At 42.0% G+C, this 21,180-nt stretch overlaps 1 protein-coding gene across 3 annotated transcripts in view; it reads left to right on the top strand.

Annotated features, from left to right (window-relative positions):
* The window catches only part of vps8 (VPS8 subunit of CORVET complex), a 681,049-nt gene that overhangs the window by 631,588 nt on the left and 28,281 nt on the right, over nucleotides 1-21,180 (top strand). For 2 of the 3 annotated variants that reach the window (XM_069934258.1, XM_069934264.1), the window contains one exon: nucleotides 5,385-5,462. The exons of the other annotated variant lie outside the window; for it this stretch is intronic. In XM_069934258.1, the coding sequence (XP_069790359.1) occupies nucleotides 5,385-5,462 (78 nt within the window). The remainder of the gene's footprint in view (nucleotides 1-5,384; nucleotides 5,463-21,180) is intronic. 3 annotated transcript variants of the gene reach the window in all.

The raw sequence follows: 21,180 nt of genomic DNA, 5'->3' as shown, positions 1-21,180 counted from the left end.
CAAACAGTTTCTATGAGCAAGTATGACCAAGGCAGTCTGCTGGCTGAATATTTGCTCCTATCTTCACCAATGTTTTTCTCTTTGGAACAAAGAAGGATGAGGGGTGATTTAATAGAGGTCTACAAGATTCTGAGAGGCATGGATAAGGTGGACAGCCAGTGCCTTTATCCCAGGGCAGGAATAGTAAACTCCAGAGGACATATGTACAAAGTGAAGGGAGGGAAGTTTAGGGGAGACATCGGGCAATGATTAGGTGCTATGTCTTACAGTGGCCAATATGAGGAGAGTGTTAGGCAAGGTCAACCTGCAGAAAGCTGCTGGACAGTCCCAGCATGCTTCAAAGCTGCTACCATTGTCCCCATGCCAAAGAGGTCATCTGTATTCTGACTCAATGAATACCACCCTCTCATACTCACATCTACCTTCATGAAGTGCTGCAAGAGACTCTACATGGGGCACATCAAGCTCCTGCTACCCCCGTCACTAGACCTCCACCCCTGCAGTTCACATATAGATCCAACTGCCCTATGGACAATGCCATCACCATCGCCCTCCATCTGGCCCTTACCCACCTGGAAAATAAAGACACCTATGTTCGAATGCTGTTTATTGACTTCAGTTCCTCATTCAACACAATCATACCTCAGTACCTGATAAGATAGTTGAGCCTGCTGGATCTAAACACCTCCCTTTGCAATTGGATTCTTGACTTCCTGTCGGGAAGCACTACCCAGACCATCACACTGAGCACAGGGGCCCTCCAGGGCTGCTTGCTTAGTCCACTGCCGTTCACTCTGCTGACTGATAAGACTGTACAGCAAAATACAGCTCGAACCACATCATCATGTTCGCTGATGGCACTACTGTGCTGGGCCTTATTAGTTAGAATGATGAGTCAGCGGTCGTTAACGGACTTGTGCAGAGCCAACAACTTGTATGTGAGTGTTAATAAAACAAAAGAGATGGTTGTTGATTTTAGGAGGGCCCGGGGCCGGGGGGACGGAACCACATTCCGCTGACCATTGATGGCTCTACTGTTGAGGTCGTTAAAAGTATTTCTGGTGTGCACTTGATCTAAGAATCTCACCTGGTCCCTTAACACCAGCATAGCCAAGAAAGCCCAGCAGCGCCGCTACTTCCTGCAAAGGCTGAGAAAAATTAATCTCGCACCCTCCATCCTCGCTACATTCTACAGAGGATGTATCGAGAGCATCCTGTGCAACTGCATCATCGCCTGGTTTGCAAGCTGTATCTCCTTGGACCGCAAGACCCTGCAGAGGACAGTGAAGTCAGCGGAAAAGATCATTGGGGCTCTCTTCCTACCATGAAGGACATCTACAACACACGACGCATGCAGAAAGCAATAAACATTGTGAAGGACACCACACACCCCTCATGTAAATTGTTCTCCCTTCTGCCATCTGGTAGGAGGTTCTTTCGCACTCAGGTCATTACGTACAGATTGGGCAACAGTTTTTCCCCCAAGCCATCAGGCTCCTGATTCTTCGAATATATATGGATAGTGTACCATGGACTGTTACTGTATATGTCTTAATACTTTAACTTCTATTTTAACTATATATTTATGTAACTCAGCTCCGTAGTTCTGGAGAAACACTATCTCATCTTTACCACACAATGCATGGTATGAATGACAAATAAAGGTGACTTGACTTGATTTGAGATGTAAGATTTATTACACAGTGAATAGTGGGTGTCTGGACTGCCTTGCCAGGGTTGTTAGTGGAGGCTGAAAAATTAAGGGCATTTAAGAGACTCTTAAGACATGAAAGTAGTCTTCCAAAGGCGCTATTTGCCTTGGCGAGTCTGTTGTCTATCTCATTGTCGATCCTTGCATCTGATGAAATGGTGCAGCCGAGATAGGTAAACTGGTTGACCGTTTTGAGTTTTGTGTGCCCGATGGAGATGTGGGGGGGCTGGTAGTCATGGTGGGGAGCTGGCTGATGGAGGACCTCAGTTTTCTTCAGGCTGACTTCCAGGCCAAACATTTTGGCAGTTTCCGCAAAGCAGGACGTCAAGCGCTGAAGAGCTGGCTCTGAATGGGCAACTAAAGCGGCATCATCTGCAAAGAGTAGTTCACGGACAAGTTTCTCTTGTGTCTTGGTGTGAGCTTGCAGGCGCCTCAGATTGAAGAGACTGCCATCCGTGCGGTACCGGATGTAAACAGCGTCTTCATTGTTGGGGTCTTTCATGGCTTGGTTCAGCATCATGCTGAAGAAGATTGAAAAGAGGGTTGGTGCGAGAACACAGCCTTGCTTCACGCCATTGTTAATGGAGAAGGGTTCAGAGAGCTCATTGCTGTATCTGACCCGACCTTGTTGGTTTTCGTGCAGTTGGATAATCATGTTGAGGAACTTTGGGGGACATCCGATGCGCTCTAGTATTTGCCAAAGCCCTTTCCTGCTCACGGTGTCGAAGGCTTTGGTGAGGTCAACAAAGGTGATGTAGAGTCCTTTGTTTTGTTCTCTGCACTTTTCTTGGAGCTGTCTGAGGGCAAAGACCATGGCAGTCTGGAAAAACAACCAACTGAAAAACCTCACAAAGATAAGCGTGTACAGAGCCGTTGTCATACCCACACTCCTGTTCGGCTCCGAATCATGGGTCCTCTACCGGCACCACCTACGGCTCCTAGAACGCTTCCACCAGCGTTGTCTCCGCTCCATCCTCAACATCCATTGGAGCGCTCACACCCCTAACGTCGAGGTACTCGAGATGGCAGAGGTCGACAGCATCGAGTCCACGCTGCTGAAGATCCAGCTGCGCTGGATGGGTCACGTCTCCAGAATGGAGGACCATCGCCTTCCCAAGATCGTATTATATGGCGAGCTCTCCACTGGCCACCGTGACAGAGGTGCACCAAAGAAAAGGTACAAGGACTGCCTAAAGAAATCTCTTGGTGCCTGCCACATTGACCAGTGGGCTGATAACGCCTCAAACCGTGCATCTTGGCGGCTCACAGTTTGGCGGGCAGCAGCCTCCTTTGAAGAAGACCGCAGAGCCCACCTCACTGACAAAAGGCAAAGGAGGAAAAACCCAACACCCAACCCCAACCAACCAATTTTCCCTTGCAACCGCTGCAATCGTGTCTGCCTGTCCCGCATCGGACTTGTCAGCCACAAACGAGCCTGCAGCTGACGTGGACTTTTTACCCCCTCCATAAATCTTCGTCCGCGAAGCCAAGCCAAAGAAGACATGAAAGGAATATAGAGAGTTACAAGGTAGGAAGGGTTAATTTTTTTTGGTAGGAATATGTAGGTCAGCACAACATCAAGGGCCGAAGGGCCTGTACTGTGTTGTAATGTTCTATGTTACTTCAGAGAACATTTCCAAATTTTAAACTTATGTATGTTGACCTATTATTTATTCTTACTTATTTTAATTTCCCCCCCCCCCTCAATATTTTTGCCAGTTGCTTGAGGCTGCAAATTCCAGGGGTTTTACTATATATGGGAACAATACTTTGCTGTCTAGCTCACTGGGCCATTAACCAAATGTTCTTCAAGCCTTTCATGCTGCCACGCACAAACCTGGCTTGAAGATATTTTTGGAGTGAAGCTTGATTCGGCCAACTGCACAAATCGTCATCTTATTTTATAATCCATCCCCTTTTTTCCCCCATTATTGGATTAAAAATCCTGATGCCTTCCCCCTCTTACTCTTCAGTCAATATTATTCCAATTTTATTTGAAAGTCAGAACAATGAAATCCCACTTTGAAAGCAAGATAGTATCTGAAAGTTGCTGCATCTTGGACACAATCAAGCCATGCTGGTTTTACATTTGTAATGCAGTGATAATAGTTTGTTTACGTCTTGATATTTTCTGTGAAGATTGTAAGATTTATGGCATTTCAAAATAAAAACATCACTTGAATTCAGATGTAAAAAATCTCATTGAAATCTGAAAATTAAAGCATTAAGCTGATTAATTTGCCATAAATTTACATTGATTCTCCAAAACTCAATTTCTGCTCTTTGGTTAAAAAAAAGTCCTTGTTTTACTGCCTTATATTGTTTAAATTCAAATAGAATGTGGTTGGGAGGTCACTGTTGCAAGTCCGACCACAAAGCCACTCATTTAGAATTGACCCTCATCAGAATAAACAGCCAGTCCTATTCAACCCTCTAGCATCAGAAAATCTCTCATCGCATTGCACACTTTTTAAATCATCAATATCAAACTCATTACCAACCTTGAACATTGGAAGAAGGCTTTATAAATACTTCCACTCTGATCCTTGTCAGCTTTAGTGCAGTTTATCAAATATAGTTTAGCACATTTCATCAACTATTTTATTTTACAGTTGCCTCTATAGCCTGAAGGTAAAGTTGCAGGTTGAGTCAGTGGTGAAGAAGGCAAATGTAATACTGGCATTTATTTCAAGAGGAATAGAATATAAGAGCAAGGATGTAAGAGATTGAAGCTTTATAAGGCACTGGTGAGACTTCACTTGGAATATTCTGAGCAGTTTTGGGCTCCTCATTTAAGAAAGGATGTACTGACTTTGGAGAAGGATCAGAGGAGGTGAAAGGGTTATTATACAACAAGGGTTTGACAGCTCTTGACCTATACTTGTTGGAATTTAGGAGAATGAGGGAGGATCTCATTGAAACATTTCAAATATTGAAAGACATGGACAGTGCAGATGCATAAAGGTTGTTATCCATGGTGGAGAGTCTAGGTCAGGAAGGCACAACTTCAGGATTGAAGGGTGTCTGCTTAGAACAGAGATGCAGAGGAATTTATTTAGCCAGAGGGTGATAAATCTGTGGAATTTATTACCACAGGTGGTTGTTGAGGCCAAGTCATTGGGTCTGTTTATGGGAGAGATTGACAGGTTATGGGGAGAAGGCCGGGCAGTGGGCTGATTGGGAAAACGAATCAGCCAATGCTTAAATGGTGGAGCAGACTCAATGGGCTGTATAGCTTTTCCTGCTCCTATGTCTTATGGTCTTAATCTTATATTTGAATGAAACTTACTCTGCCGAGCATTTAAAAATTAACTAGGTAGTTTTAGATAGGTTCTGCTCAAAATAATATAAATCTATTGTTTTGAATTGTAATCCTCCCCAGGGTTTACCGTTATCTTGTAAACTAATTGAATTATTCCAACGAAATAAGTAAAAGCAGAATACTTAAATAATGTCTGAACAGCTGATGCCTTGGTTGTGTAAGAATGCATTCATTATCACATTGTTGTGCGTGAGAGCTTTCTGCACACAAAGAGGCTGTGTTACGACAGTGTCCAAGTATTTGTACTGCTTATGAGTTATATGACATCCCAAAATGGATAGAAAATAAATGATATAAATGCCAATATTTATTTCCCGACCTCTCACATACTTTGTTTATAATTTTGTGCAGCCAACTGAGGCAACATTGGATCCACAACAAATCCAGGCCTTTGATCAACTCCGCCGCCTATACAGAGGACCATCAAGGGTATGTCCTTAATTTTTCTCTTTCATTGCATTCAAAGCAACATGGCTCAAATTTGACTTGCAAATGTGTGAGCCACCAATCAGAACTGGTGCTTCCACCTCACACAGAAGGTGATGGGGATATAGAATGAGCTGCCTGAGGAAGTGGTGGAGGTGGCTGCATCTATTGCTTAAAATAGATTTAGACAGGTACATGGAAAAGAAAGGTCGAGAGGGATATAAGCCAAATACCAGCAAATGGGACTAGCTTGGTCCAAAGAGCATGCTTCCATGCTGTTAAACCCTGTAACTCTGTCTCTTCCTTTGCTTGTAACCACAGACTTGTAATATTTTTAAATGGTTGTGACAGAGGAATCCTCATTTTCTTTAAGGTTTGTTTTTAATTATCCAGCAGTAAGGACATAAATGTGAAGTAGCACTTTACATTGCAGGCATCCAGTTTGAGGAGCAAAATATCTCAAAGCAGGTACACCAACAGAATAACAGTCTTTTGAGAACACGCCTCATTCTCAATCACTATATCAGTGTGGAATCTCATTATTTATTTCTATCAATCCCACCTTTCTGAGAGATTCCATTATTCCCTGATCTCTGAGACACTTTGTGGCATATGTGAAAATGTGCCAATTTCATGATGGTCTTTGCACACTGTATGTCAGACAATATGAGTATTATTTCATAATTTAAATTTAGACAAACAGCACGATTACAGGTGCTTCTAGCCAATGAGCCTGTGGCATCCAAATACAGCAAATAACCTACAAACCCCGTATGTTTTTGAAGGCTGGGAGGAAACCCACACAGATACAGGAAAACATACAAACTCCATACAGACAGCGCCAGTTTTGAATCCTTGTCTCTGGCATTGTAATCACGTTGTGCTAATGCTATGCTAACTCTTCTGCCCCTCAAAGCAGTTCTCAGAGCAGCTTCCCCTCAATTAAGGCAACAACATCCTCTAGAATCTCTAGAATCAGACATGTTTTCTAACTTTAAGATGCTCTGCCTTATAAAGTTAAGAGTGGATCCATAATAAATGGCTGGAAAGAAAAGAAAGAGATATCTACAGAGTTGGGATATTGGTAATGTCACCCCCACCATCCTCCCCCTTCATTGCACATCCTTCCCCACCCCCTAACTATCCCTTCCCCCCTAAAACCACCCCCCTTAAAAGATGGCCATAATATTCTCAAAAAGGAATCCAGAATGGTAAAGTTCCACAAACCTTCTGCTGGGAATCCTAACAACACCTGGGCATCAGATCCACGGGACGCGGAGGGAGCAAGAGTGTTGCAGGTTGACCGTGCAAACTTTGAGAACGGGGAAAACAAAATTGTAACACGAGAAGTCTGTCAATGTCATCAGCCGGCAAGCCAGTTGGAAGGCTCCCCGCACAACCAGTCACTTCTCCCACCTGTCGAACGGTGCGGCGGATTGGCGAGCGCCTGTGATTTCCTGTCGGCGTGATGGACATGGCAGGCTGCGCACGGTCCCCGCTGTTCCGCAAAAGCTGATCGGCAGCGCATTGGGCCTGAGTGGGTGGGTAAGCAGGGGTGGGCAGAGGGTGTAGGTGAGGAGTAATGGGCAGGGGAAGTTATGGTGGTGCGAGGGGCAGTTAGGGGGAGGGATGAGTAGAAGGAGGGGTGGATAGGGAAGAGGTAAAAGGGGAGGGGCAGGGCGAGTAGGGGAGGGGTGATTAGAGGGTGAGAGACGGGTAGAGGGAGGAACAGGTTGAGGGGAGTGGCAGTAGAGGGGTGTATATAGGATGGGGTGGGTAGAGGCAGAGCGAATGGAGTGAGGGGTGAGTAGAGGTTGGGTCGAGGGTGAATAGAGGCCTAGAGCCTGAGGAGTGAGCAGGAAATGCTGAGTCCTGATGCAGGCCAAAATGGACACAGCCTGTGAATGCTGACTACATCTCCACAGGGACCAAATATGTTTCCCTCAGGTCAAGCAAAGGGTGAACTTGAGTTACCTACTCCTGACCTGTAACATTATCCTCCTAAAGTTGTATCCTAAAGTTTAACATTACATATGTTGAAAGAAGATAAAACATGCAGATGTTGTTGAAAATTTTCAATAAATATTTAGTTCGGCCCTCGACTTAGTCCAAGTTTTTAATTTTGGCCCTCTGTGAATTTGAGTTTGACACCCCTGAGTTAGAGTGTGCCTCATTAAATATATTCAAAACACAACTGGACAGACTTTTCAAAGTAGGGGAATTAAGGATTATGGGGAAAAGACAGGTGGGTGGAGCTGAGTCCGCAGCCTCCTTAGTTGTGATCGTTTTGAATAGCAGAGCAGGGGTAACGGGCCACATGGCCTCCTCCTGTTCAGATTTTCTTGCGTCTGGGGAGGAGGCACAAAAATGAACTCAAAGATGGCAACTACTGGGCATCATAACATGCAGGGAGCTCCTTCTGTCCCGATTCAACCTGAGGAGCTTGTTGCATAGGTTACTGCTGAAAAGCCATCTGAGGTGCGAGCTTCTTACTTGACTATTGCTAACATCTGTGGAAGGTTAGACAGAAAGGTTCAGATGCTAGGTATTCATGGTGAAGTAGTAAACTGGATTCGACAATGGCTGGATGGGTGAATCCAGAGAGAAGTGATGGATGATGCTTCTCAGACTGGAGGCTTATGACTAATGGTGTGCCTCAGGGATCGGTGCTGGAACCATTGTTGTTTGTCATCTATATCAATGGTATGGATGATGATGTGGTAAATTGGATAAGCAAGTTTGCAGATGACACTAAGATTGGAGGTGTTATGGACAGCGAAGGTTTTCAAAGCTTGCAGAGGTATCTGGACCAGCTGGAAAAATGGGGTGAAAATGGCAGATGGAATTTAATGCAGACAAGTGTGAGGTGTTGCATTTTGGAAGGGCAAACCAAGAAAAGATAGAGAGTAAATGTAGGGCACTGAGGAATGCAATAGAACAGAGGGATCTGACAATACAGATACATAATTCCCTGAAAGTGGTGTCTTAGGTGGATAGGGTTGTAAAGAGCTTTTGGCACATTGGCCTTCATAAATCAAAGTATTGAGCATAGGAGTTGGGATGGCATAGGTGAGGCCAAATTTCAAGTATTATGTTCAGTTTTGGTCACCTAACTGCAGTAAAGATATCAATAAGATAGAAAGATTGCAGAGAAGATTTGCTAGGCTGTTGCCTGGACTTCAGGAACTGAGTTACAGGGAAAGGTTAAACAGGTTAGGACTTTATTCCCTGGAGCATAGAAGAATGAGGGGAGATTTGATAGAGGTATTTACAATTATATGGGATCCAGACAGAATAGATGTAGGTAGGCTTTTTCCACTGAGGGTCGGTGAGATATATACAGGAGAGTGGATTGAGCTTCCAGATGAAGTGGTGAATGCGGGCTCAATTTTAACATTTAAGAAGAATTTGGACAGGTCCATGGATCGGAAAGGTTTGGAGGATGATGGACTGGGTGTACGTCAGTGGAACCAGGCAAAAAAAATGGTTTGGCATAGACTAGAAGGGCCAAATGGGTCTGTTTCTGTCTTGTAATGTTCTATGGCAACCATATAGCTTCCAAAAGGTTTAACACTCGGGAGGTGTGTTTAATTGCTTTTCCTGATGAATTAAATTTCCACAAATATGCAAATTCATCTGTCACTCCAAATGTGTAATGTGAGTCAGTATAAATATTGGCAGTTTTCCTTCTCCCAGAAATGCAGGCATGGGGATGCACTGCATTGCTGTTCCTATTGGCAATGCATAGGCCTCCATTATTTTATGTGGCTTTACCATGCCATATCCTGCTAAAGCATATCATCTCTTGAACGGTGTGAAGAGCCATTCAGAAAAAGAATTAAGCCAGGGTTATTGATAGGTTCAGTTTCAAATATGGCCAGGGAGTAGTAGTGGCTTCTTCCACGAGCTGACCATCATACTCATCCTTCTGTGCAGATGCGAGTGAAGCTAAAGTAGCTGGATTAACAACTGTAGATCTTCTGTAAGTGTAGATGGATCGAGAGTGAAGGATCACCTCCTAGCCCATTCTTCTGGCTTTGGTGAATTCAACAGTAGTATTGCTATCACAGTACGTGGATGGTCCAATATGCAATGGGAATAGACTTTTCCACCTCCTTATGTGACAGCGGCACACAAGTAGGTGGCCATATCTTTAATTATAGCAGATAATGCTGCAGAATTATAAGTTGCTGGTCTCTTCCCTCCTCCGTGCACTTGGCATAGATACCTGTGGCAAACCCCCCCACCCACATTCACATACAGTTGAAAGGCTTTCTGTAACTTGATAACCCTAGTGCAGGCATTGTGTTTTGGACCATGGAAGGCTCTCTTCCTTTCAAAGTCCATTTTCTTCTGGTGGACTTGGTTTTCAACGTAGCGGGACACAATATAGCCTCCCTTTTCCCGATATTCAGGAATCCATTATCAAAAGTACCCTACCATGCCCAGGAAATAAAGAATGTCCCTTTTGTTTTTGGAGACTGGGATCTGAACTAATGCTTTTATTTGATCCCCTCCCAAATTTTGCCAACTTTTACTGAGCTGGAATCCAAGATACTGTATTGTCTCATGGAAAAACTGCATTTATTTTTCCCTGTATGCTCTTGTTGCCTGATATTCAAGAAGTGTTGATGAATCCCCAGGGAGTGGGACCCTGTAGTAGAAGCTATGAAGATGACAAGTCATTCAAGTTAAGATTACCATCTGTTTGTACAAGCACATCCTAATGAAACAGCGTTTCTGGGTGAAAATCAGGCAGACACACAATCATACATAACACACATATAGACAAACAATGTACATGCAGGACAAGCATTCATCTATACAAATAAATAAATATTGTTTCATGAATATGAGAATCACGGATGGTTAGTATGAGCAGTTCCTTTGGTCATTCAGCATTCTCACTGCCCATGGGAAGAAGCTGTTCCACAGCCTAGTGGTGCAGGCTCTGATACCTCATTCCTGACAGGAGCAGCTGAAGATACGGTGTGCAGAGTGGAAGGGGTCCTCAATGACTTTGCGCACCCTTTTCAGACAATAATCCTGATAGATCACATCGATGGGGGGGTGGGAGGGAGACTCCATTGTTCCTCTCTTCCATTTGTATTGTCCTGTGGATTGACATCCAATCCATTTCTCTGCAGCAACTGTACCACACTGTGATGCAGCCACCTATAACAGAGCTCCTGTAGAAGGTTGACATCATGGTGACCAGTAGCCTTGCCCACTTCAGACTTCTCAGGAAGTGCAGTCGCCGGTGCACCTTCCTGACAAGAAGATGTTGAGTGTCCACAAAAGTCACTAGTTAAGAGAACTCCAAGGAACTTGGTGTCCTCTACTCTCTCTCCTTGAGTGTTGTTGAGGTTCACTGGAGAGTGGTTGTTCCTGGTCCTCTTGAAGACCACGATCATCACCTTCTTGTGCACATTGAGACTCGGGTTGTTACACTCACACCATTTCACAAGATTTTCCTCCTCTTCTCTGAAGTGTGACTCATCGTTGTTGCTGATGAGGCCGACGACTGTTTGTCATATGCAAACTTGATGACACTTTTGTCACATTCGTAGCATACTGAATCAACATGGGAGATTTGGATAACTGGCATTCATCCAGATTCTTTTTCAACAGCTGCAGCATAAACTGCGGGATTTTTAGTAGGACCCTGGGGCAGATATGGCCACGTGTATTGTATTGTTGTTTCTTATAAGTAAAGGGAAAGAAACACTGGTTATTCTTGAGCAGTGGATATGTGGTTAGCGTTCATTTCAGATTGCAAAAAATGGAAAATACCCAGGAAGATTCTCCAACCTACAATGTAGCTTCACCTTCCACTGACACCACCTGACCTGTTGTCACTTCATTTCTGATTGGCCACCTTAAACATCAGTTTAAAAAAAAGGTCATCAGTTTATGACAGATCAAGCTAAGCAAGAGTTTCTTCAAGCTGAAGTAGATTTTACCCTCCTCATCACCTTCAAGAGTAAATTTAACTGGACATTTGTTTGCTCAGATTAAAAAAACACATGTGCAACACAAAGTGAAAGAGTGTTGTTATCCAGTGTTCACATGTCAGCATTACCCAGAAGCATAAGCTATTCATCATGTAAAAATAGAAAATCTGGAACATTACTGTTTCACTTTCACAAATAGGGACCTGGCTTTTCCGAGCATTTTCAACACTTTCTGTTTTAATTTTTCATTTCCAACAACCATTTTTTTTAATTTTTCATTAACTTGGCAGTTGTGAGCATGGGAAATCAGTAAGGAGTGAAAGAAAGTCTGCAAGCCATGTTGGCAACAGTGTTTTTGGCTTAGGTCTCTTGCTAAAGTTATTAACTTGTTTTTACACCAGGGCACAGAAGCAATACCATTCATTAACTTCCAATCAAACAGAATCACAAAAAACTAAAAATTTAAATGTAGACATACAGCACAATAACAGGCCGTTCCTGCCCATGGGCCTGTGCCACCCCAAATACCCCAATTAACATACAACCCCCATACATTTTGAAGGGTTGGAGGAAACCAGAGCACCTGGAGGAAACCAGGTATTCAGTGTCGAGGGAAAGTGTACAAGCTCCTTACAGACAGTGCTGAGGTTGAACCCAGGTCATTGGTGATACAATAGTGTGCTGTAAAGAATAAGTTTAATGAATATGCTTAACAAAGGGTTAATGAGATGAGAAAATACAGTAGCTGTCTGTAAGATATTGGGAATACAATTGTCTTCAAAGTAACTAACACCTCCAGAATGTCAATGCATCAGAGTAAGGACACCCTGACATTTCCCAGCTGTTTGCAGACATTACAGGAGAACATATTATTGAAATCACAAAATTGCTAGATGAGCGAAACAAATTATGTAAAATTTGTAAGGGTCTGTCCAAAGGTGTATAAAAGTGCAATGAACCCTCCCCCCTGATTCTTTGAGTGGGGTTCAGTGTCGAGAACAAGTTACTAAATTGTTTCTTTTATCACCCTCACTCCCGCTGGCGTTACCAAGGTTAAATGAAGAAACTGTTGTACGCTTAATTGGTTCTGCTGTTTGTATTATTACAGTGCAGGGTGACTTTCGCCACACTAACTGCTAAGCTAACCGGGCCATCCAATGTTTGCACTGCAACAACAGTCCCTTTTTAGCTCTGGTATTCAGCCAGATCACTGAGAAATAGTCCAGATACTCACCCATTGAATTTATTGCCATTGCTGTGGCTATCTCGTGATGGTTCAGAAGACATCATTTATATATATTATAAGCATTAATAACAGCAGCACTAATCATCAATGTGTTGGATTTTCTAGCAGATATTTTCATCATATTTTACTCTATTGTGATGACATTCCCATAACCAAATTACTTTGTGGTCCATTTTCCTTTGGTTCATTTTTCAAAGTAGTGATTGAGTACTTAAAAGGGAGTATACGAGTTGGCCCTACATACCTCATCTTTGTCCACCGGGGGGGCGTGGCAAGATGGCGTAGAATCTAGACGTGTAATCTTGACCTCTCTGGCCAGACTTTTAAGTACCTGTTTTTTAACTCTTTGTTTTCAAGTTTAAATTTTTTAAAATTTTAGTTTAAAGTATTAAGGAATTATTATGGCCACTAATGGTAAAAAGATTAAACCTCAAGTGCAGAAGAAGTTACATTTTCGAAGTCCTGAAGATTTGGGGCCTAGAAGACTTGATACAGCCCCAGGCTCAATCTCTTCATTGTCTAAACCTCAAAGACTGTCCGTGGGAGCTGAAAAAAAAGTCTATTACTCACCAAGTGAAGGATGGCGCTGGAATTACCCGTTCTCTGGAAGAAGGTGCGTGTTCCCAAGAAGTGGACCTCGATTTGGAAAGCCTTTCAATTTCAATGGAGGGAGCACGTAGGAAGATGATTCCATTGTTGGAAATGCATCAAGTAGCACTTCAATCTGAAGAAATTGCTTATCTTCGTGATTTGATGAAAAAACAACAAGATAAGGAGGGAGACCAGCGGCGACCCCCTGAGGAAGTCGGGGTGCCATCGCTGGGAGTCCAGACCCACAGTAAAACTTTTGAAATGCCTTCTGTTGAGTTGCAGCAGGAGCTGCAGTTACCTTGTTCTGCCACTATGTCAGAGAGAGCAGATTCACAATATATGCAATTAAATGCAGTTATTCAACCTATGTTGACACCTCTAATGAATGAGATGGTTCAAATGAATGCTGGTATAAGTTCAGAATTAAATACAGTTAAAGCACGTGTGGATGCATCTTATGAAGAATTTAAAAAAATTCAGGTTGCTTTTTTGGACTGTAAACAATAAGTGACTTCTAACACAGAAAAAGTGTTGAAGGTTGAAAAATCAGTCAAAGAACTAGGAGAGCATGAGAAAGAGCTAGAGAGGAAAATAGACTACTTGGAGAATCAAAGCAGAAGGAATAATGTGAAAATTGTTGGTTTACCAGAAGGAATAGAAGGACAAGATCCTCTTCGTTTCTTTAAAGACTGGATCCCGCAAATATTAGGGCAAGAATTTTTTCTGGGGGATTGGTACCAGAAAGAGCCCATAAAGCTTTAAGAAGAACACCTTCAGCTGGTCAACCCCCGAGACCGGTAATAATTCGATGTTTGAGTTATTTGGGCAGAGAAGCAATACTTCCACTAGCAGTGCAAAATGCGAGACAACGACAAACTCCGTTATTGATTCAGAATAGCAAAGTTTTTTTTAATCCTGATTTGAGTCAAGAGGTAATCAACGTCGACGTCGATTCAATCCATTTAAAGAAATTTTGTGGCGTAAAGGTTATAAGTCTACTTTTTGCTACCCTGCAGTGTTGAAGGTGTTTTATGGAGACTATCAATTTCGTTTTTTGAAAATGATCGTGAAACAATGATCTTTGCTGATTCATTGCCAGATATAAGAGGACAAAGACGTAGTCCACCATTATCTCCTAAAGAAAAATCCGGTTGTTCTGGAAACGGAAGAAATGGCAGAAATGGGAAAAACGGGAATGGAAAGAGTCCAACTTCTTCTGAAATGGGATCTTTGAGATTGGAATCTTTTGGATGAAAAGAAGAATTTTCTTTTCCTTACTCTTTTTTTTTGTTATTATGATATTTTGATGTTACTGACTGTTTGGCTAGGGAGGGGGAGATTTACTCTAAGTTCTTTACTAGTCATCAGCCACTGGTGGGTGACCCACACCCAATTTTTGTTTAGGGGATTACTACCTTTTGGTAGTTTTTTTTGGGGGGGGGGATTTTCTTTATTATTTTTTTCTTTTCATTTTAGTTAGTTTTTAATTTGTGTTTTTTTTCTATTGGAGGGCCTATATACATTGATTTGAGTTTTTATATAAAGATATTATTGGTACTTAGTAATAATAGTAGGTATGTCAAAGTTGAGGTTTGATACTTTTAATGTTCGAGGATTAAACAGCGATTAAGCGTAAGCGAGTCTTGGCGTATATTAAAAAAATGAAAATTGATCTTGCTTTTTTACAAGAAACACATTTGAATGTGAAGGAAAGCATGAAATTTAAGGGATTGGGATTGGGTTGGGCATGTATATTCTTCTTCATTTAATTCTAGAGCTAAAGGTGTAGCAATTTTGATACATAAAAAATTATCTTTTGAATTACAATCAATGGAGGAAAAGGCAGGATGTATTCTTAAATTGAATTGGAAGATTTTTAGTGAATTTTTTAAAAAAAATAAATAAAATCTTTGTGCACCAGAACTGACATCTTTAGCCTGAGTTATCACATGGGGAGCTGACTGAAAAATAATATAAAACAAAATCAATGGATTAAAATTAATAATTTAGCGGTAAAAATATATACCGTACAGTAAAACCTTTAATTTTCAAAATTTAAGCAACCGGCAGCCTCAAGCCACTGGTTAAAAAAAAAATCAAGGAAAATAAATTTTAAAAGTAAGATAAATAAGAATAAAATATGTAAAAATACATAAGTTTAAAATGGTAAATGTTCTCTGGAGTAACACATAAACCTTTAGCGAAGATGGGAGCAAATATTCAACCTGCAGGGTGCCTTGGTCATGTTTTGCTTGGAGCAGTTGTTTGAATAAAGTTGTGTTTGAATAAAATGGTGTTGGGGTGACTCTCATAAAATGTCTCCTTACCCCTGCTTAGTAAGAGTCTTTATCTTCATTAGTATAATAGTCAGGCTTCACCTGTGGTAAGGATGTTTAATTCTCTATAATGTTACTGCTCATCTTTTTGGTGGCTCAGTGGAGAGGGAGGAACCTGAAGATACAGCGACGATTAAATGTTTTCAAAGAACGTGACTGAAAAAGTAAATGCTTTTATATATTCATGCAAGTGAAGTGTATTCATTGTAAGTACAGTATAGTATTTTTGTCTTTTAAATTGTTTATTCTACATTGTAAGATTAAGTCTCAAGCAACTGGAAAATACAATTATACAGCATCTACCAATCCCCATAGATGCTGGATACCACCTATACTGTATACTCAATGAAAATTAATACTCTTAACTGTTACACATCAATAACTGACAAACATTGCACAGAGTTAAAGGTTCCACAAAATTGAGTCCCCAGCAAGGAACAAACTTACAAACCTTGGTTTACAAGACCAGTGCTCTAACCACTGAGCTATCGAAGCCTCAGTTATTTGTTGCAAATTAGTGGACAGATGAACAATGGAAATCCATTTAAAATTGTCACCTTGAGTTTCAGGAGAGGGATCATTCCCAATTGTGGACATTTTGAGGCAATGTTCATGAATATTTACAAATCACATTTTATAAAAGGAAACCATACCCGTCTATTCATTATTTTGTGATTGCCTTTACTGCCAAAACTGGGGGAGGGATATGCAGATTAGAGAGAAGAGTAGCTGGAAATGGCCAGCATTAACAGACAAGATATCATGAACATTTAGCAGGACAGCACGGTTAGGGGTTAGCTCTCTAAGGCGAGTTTGAATCCGGTGCTATCTGCAAGGAGTTTGTACCTGACCTATGTGGGTTTCCTCTGGGAGCTCCAGTTTCCTCCCATGGTCCAAAGATTTACAGAGTGGGTAGGTTAATTGGTCACAAGAGTAGCACGGGCTCATGGTTCAGAAGGGCCAATGTTAATGTGCTATAGCGTGAATTTTTTTTTAAATCGAATTAAATTGTTGCCTATCAAATTCAAGTTGGCTAATTTCTCATTCCTTCTTCATCTTTCAATCTTTCAGAATCACCAGCATTTAGTATTCCCACGGAATTAATTCCCAGATTTCATCCTGAAATCCAGGGCTAACTGAATGACAGATAGCATCAAACTGCCACTGCAGTCCCACAGTCCACTCCCTATGCAGCACCCCCCAACAAAGGGTGGTGTGTTCCTCAGATCTTCTCACCTGAAGCCCACATCCAATTCTAGTTTCACAAAAGCAAGATGTTAATAGAAGGCAATAATCTGTATCTCAGGTTTAATCCCTGTAAAATTAACCCAGCAGCTGAAAGTAGATTGTACCTCATGTGTAGGTGAGCAGTAGATTCTAGCAATGAGGTGAGTCTAAATCTTCACCAGCCACTGATTGCAAGTCTTCAAAAGCAGTACGATTATATAAATGCAGCAGTAGTGATAAGCTTTGAAACTGTAATCTAATATTTTTGAAAGGGAGGTTATTTGAAATATTTTCTATGAGACAGATGGTTTTATTGGCAGGAGATCCTATCTGACCAAAATGATTGAATTTTTTGTAAGAGGTAACAAAAGGGCATTGAACTTGATGCTGTCTACATGGACCTCAGGTGCTTTGACAAGCTACCATATGGTCAACTGGACCAAGAAGGTTAGAGCCCAGAGACTCCAAAGCAAGGTGACTTGACCAGTTACTGAAATGGGCATAGAAATGGCAGGCGGAGTTTAATTCTGTGAAATGTCAGGTGATGCTTGGATAAGGTGAAGAGGAGATACGGGCTGCTTGCCTTCATAAACTACAACATAAAATGGAATCAGCAGAAATAAGCTCAAAACTTTTCTTTGCAGCAGTCACATAATCTTGATTAAATACTCCAATAAACATGAAAGTGACAAATGTGGAATTGTATAAGCTGCCGTGTATGTCAGGTAGCTGCATAGTCATGGAGATGTACAGCATGGAAACAGGCCCATCTTGCCCAAGCAACCAAAATATACCCCATCTGGCAGCTTTTGACCCATATCTCTCAAAACTTAACCATATATCCATTTATTTTTTTCTGTAATGTTGTAATAGCACCTGTCTCAACAACCTTTTCAGATAGCCCATTCCATACACCCACCACCCTCTGTGTTAAAAAGTTACCCCTCAGGTTCCCATTAATCTTTCTCGCCTCAGCTTATATCTACAGTATGTTCTCTGGTTACTGATTCCCATCCTCTCATGATTTTTCTCTCACCTCTAACCTTTGATTTTAGATAAAATGACAGCATGGTTAGCGTAGCAGTTAGCGCAACAGTGCCAGCGATCCGGGATCAAATATGATACTGTCTTCGTGGATTCCCTACATTCTCCCTGTGTCTGCATGGGTTTCCTCCAAGTGCCCGGTTTCTTCCCTCCCTTCAAAAACATACAGGGATTGTATGTGAATTGGTATATTTGGGGGACAAGGGCTCATGGGCCGGAAGGGCCTGGTACCATGCTGTATGTCTTTAAAAAAAGTTGTGTATCCTCCTTCACTCCAATGAATAAAGCCCCTGTCTGCTCAACCACTTCCTATAGCTCAGGCCCCCCATCCTGGCAACATACTCGTAAATCTTCTCTGCACTCTCTTCAAATTGATGACATCTTTTCTATAGTATGGTGACCAAAATTGAACACAATATTCCGAATGGAGCCTCACTTTCATCTTATACAACAACATCATAACTCCCAACTTCTATACTCAATACTTTGACTAATGACTGTCAAAGATCCATAACCTTTTTGTGACATCACTTTCAAGGTACTGTACTTCCCAATCCCTCTGCCCTGCAACACTACCCAGATCTCTACCATTGACTTTGTAGGTCCTATCCACATTAGATCTCCCAAAATACAACCCTTCACATTTCTCTGTGTTCAATTCCATCAACCATTTTTATGCCCACCTGGCCAGCCTACCAAGATCCTGCTGCAATGTTTGGGAACGGTCTTCACTGTCTACCATATCAGATGTTTTTTATGTCACCTGCAAATTTGCGAATCACACTATGCACGTTTTTATTTACAGTAAATCATTGATATTAATAACAGCAATGGGCCCAGCACTGAACCCTGTGACATACCATGAGTTGCAGAACTCTAGACCGTAAAATATCCTTCCACCATCACCATTTGCTTTCTTCAGTGCAATCTATTGTCTATCCTTTCTGCTATCTCGCCTTGTATCCCATGCGATCTAACCTTCCAAGCAGCCTATCATGAAGAACCTTATTGAATACCTTGCTGAAATTTGTGCACTGTATGCAATATCCACAGCTCTGCTCTCTTCAACCTTTTTGATCAGTTCTTCAAAATATTCATACAGATTTGTGAGACATGACCTCCCATTTACAAATGTCCCTATCCTTAATCAGCCTTTGAACACCCAAGTGCATGTACATGTATATCTTCTCCCTCAGAATACTCTCAAGTAATTTACTGACCACTGATTTCAGGCTCACTGCTCTGTGGTTCCCAGGCTTTTCCCCGCAGCCTTTCTTCAACAGAGGCACAAACATTTGCTACCCTCCAGTCTTCTGGCACCTCACCTGTATGTAATGACAACACCTGCAATTTTCTCTCCAGCTTTCCAAAACGACCTTGGATATACCCAATCAGGCCCAGGAGATTTGTCCACCTTCATACACACCACGACGTTCAGCACCTCCTCAAACATAATATTGACTGATCTCAAGACATGATAATTGACTACCCCAAGTACCCTTGTCTCATGTCTTTCTCCACAGTAAAAGCAGAAGAGAAATGCTTGTTCAGGACCTTGCCCATCTTCATAAACAGTTGACCTGAGGTGTCCCATTTTATTTTTCTGAAGGCAAAGTAATATATCTTGTTAGATCTCCAGAGACCGTAAATTACTATAAATACACAGCAAGCCAGACAGCAAAGTGCAGTGAGAATACTGTAGATTGACTTGTCCTTCTGGGTTTTCCCTAGAAACGGAGTCACAGAACAATTTTACGGAAGAATAAATAGGAAGTGTTTTGTACGTGAATATCATCTGTTGATGAAGGAGCGAAAAGCTGAGGCCGCACTTACTATTTTTGTTCATTACCTTTAAAGAGGTATACCTTTAAAGAGGATTTGGTCATTTGTGGAGAGATTTCTAGAATGCTATTACCAGTTTAGAAAGCTTTATTTTCCCAGTCACTAATGACTGCCACAAAGGCTTGTACTGCAGCACACAGGGATGGCAAGCTAAATCTGGTGCAATTTAATTTTAGAGCTTTTAAATATTTTAAAGAGGATTTTAAACTTTTGTGCTGGCTGATTGCAGTGTGAGAGAAATAAATCACTGAGTATTTTAGGAAGAATTTGATAAAATATTTGAAGCAGAGGAGGATCTTTTAATGGAGTTATTATAGAACTGAAGGATTAAACGAGTGAAAAGTCATTAAGTGCATAATAGGCTGGAAATTTGATGGCACCTATTTTCATGCTATAACCCCATACAGGGTTCTTAATGATCGTATGCTAGGAAGCTTAAATAGTTGTCCTTATTTTCATGTCAGTATTGCTCCAAAATTCCATGTGGAGGAACAATTACTAGATGATGGCACCAAATCCTACAGGTGTGATAAATAGGTACTGGTACTTTCAATAAGTAGCCCACTCCCCAGAATCAAAGGTGCGGTGGCACAATTAGATTAGTAGTTCGCACAAAGTTATCACAGTGCCAGCAGCCTGGGTTTGAATCCGCCACCGTCTGTAAGGACTTTGTATGTTCTCCCCGTAGACCTGCATGGGTTTTTCCATGGGTTTCCTCACACCCTCCAAAACCTACAGGGTTGTAGGTTAATTGGGCAGCACGGGTTTCAATGGCCTGAATTGGCTTCTTCTGGGCTGTGAATAAAATGTAATAAACAAAGGTAGCGCTGGAGGCAGAGGAAGAATCGGGAATATTGAGACTTGAGATAGTGGCAAGTTGGCTTTTAACACACAAAAGTGCTGGAGAAACTCAGCAGTTCATGAGCGCTCTTAATGGCAAAGATACACAACCAGCGGTTCCGGCCTAAGCCCTTCATCAAGGTATGAGCAAAAAGTACGCAGGTTCCAGAATAAGACAGTGGAGGAGGGTTAGTGGAGGAGCACAGGCAAATGGTCAAGTGGTTATGGGTGGGAAGGAGAAGAGAAAAAAGCTGAGAACTGATAGGGGAAGGGGATAGTGAGTTGGAGGAAAGGTGACAGAGGGATAGGGAAAGAGGGAGAGTCAGGGGAGGGGCCAAATGAAAAGCAGAGATCCATCTTGTTGGAATGTGCTCAGACAGAATATTAGGTGTTGTTCCTCCAATTTGCGCGTGGCCTCGATTTGGCAGGCATGAGGCCATGGACAGACATGTTGATGTGGGAGTGGGGCACAGAATTGAACTGGTTTGCCTCTGAGAGGTCCCCATTATTGCAAAGGTGTTCAACGAAACAATCTCCCGGTCTCTCCATTGTAGAGGAGGCCACAATGGGACTACTGAATACAGTAGTTAACCCCTGCAAATGAACAAGTGCTTCACTTGGAAGGACTGTTTGGGGCCCTG

This window comes from Narcine bancroftii, chromosome 4 (genome assembly GCF_036971445.1).
Source record: "Narcine bancroftii isolate sNarBan1 chromosome 4, sNarBan1.hap1, whole genome shotgun sequence".
In the NCBI taxonomy this organism is placed as follows: domain Eukaryota; kingdom Metazoa; phylum Chordata; class Chondrichthyes; order Torpediniformes; family Narcinidae; genus Narcine; species Narcine bancroftii.
Note: the sequence above shows the minus strand (reverse complement) of the source record. Positions and strands in the feature narration are given on the sequence as shown.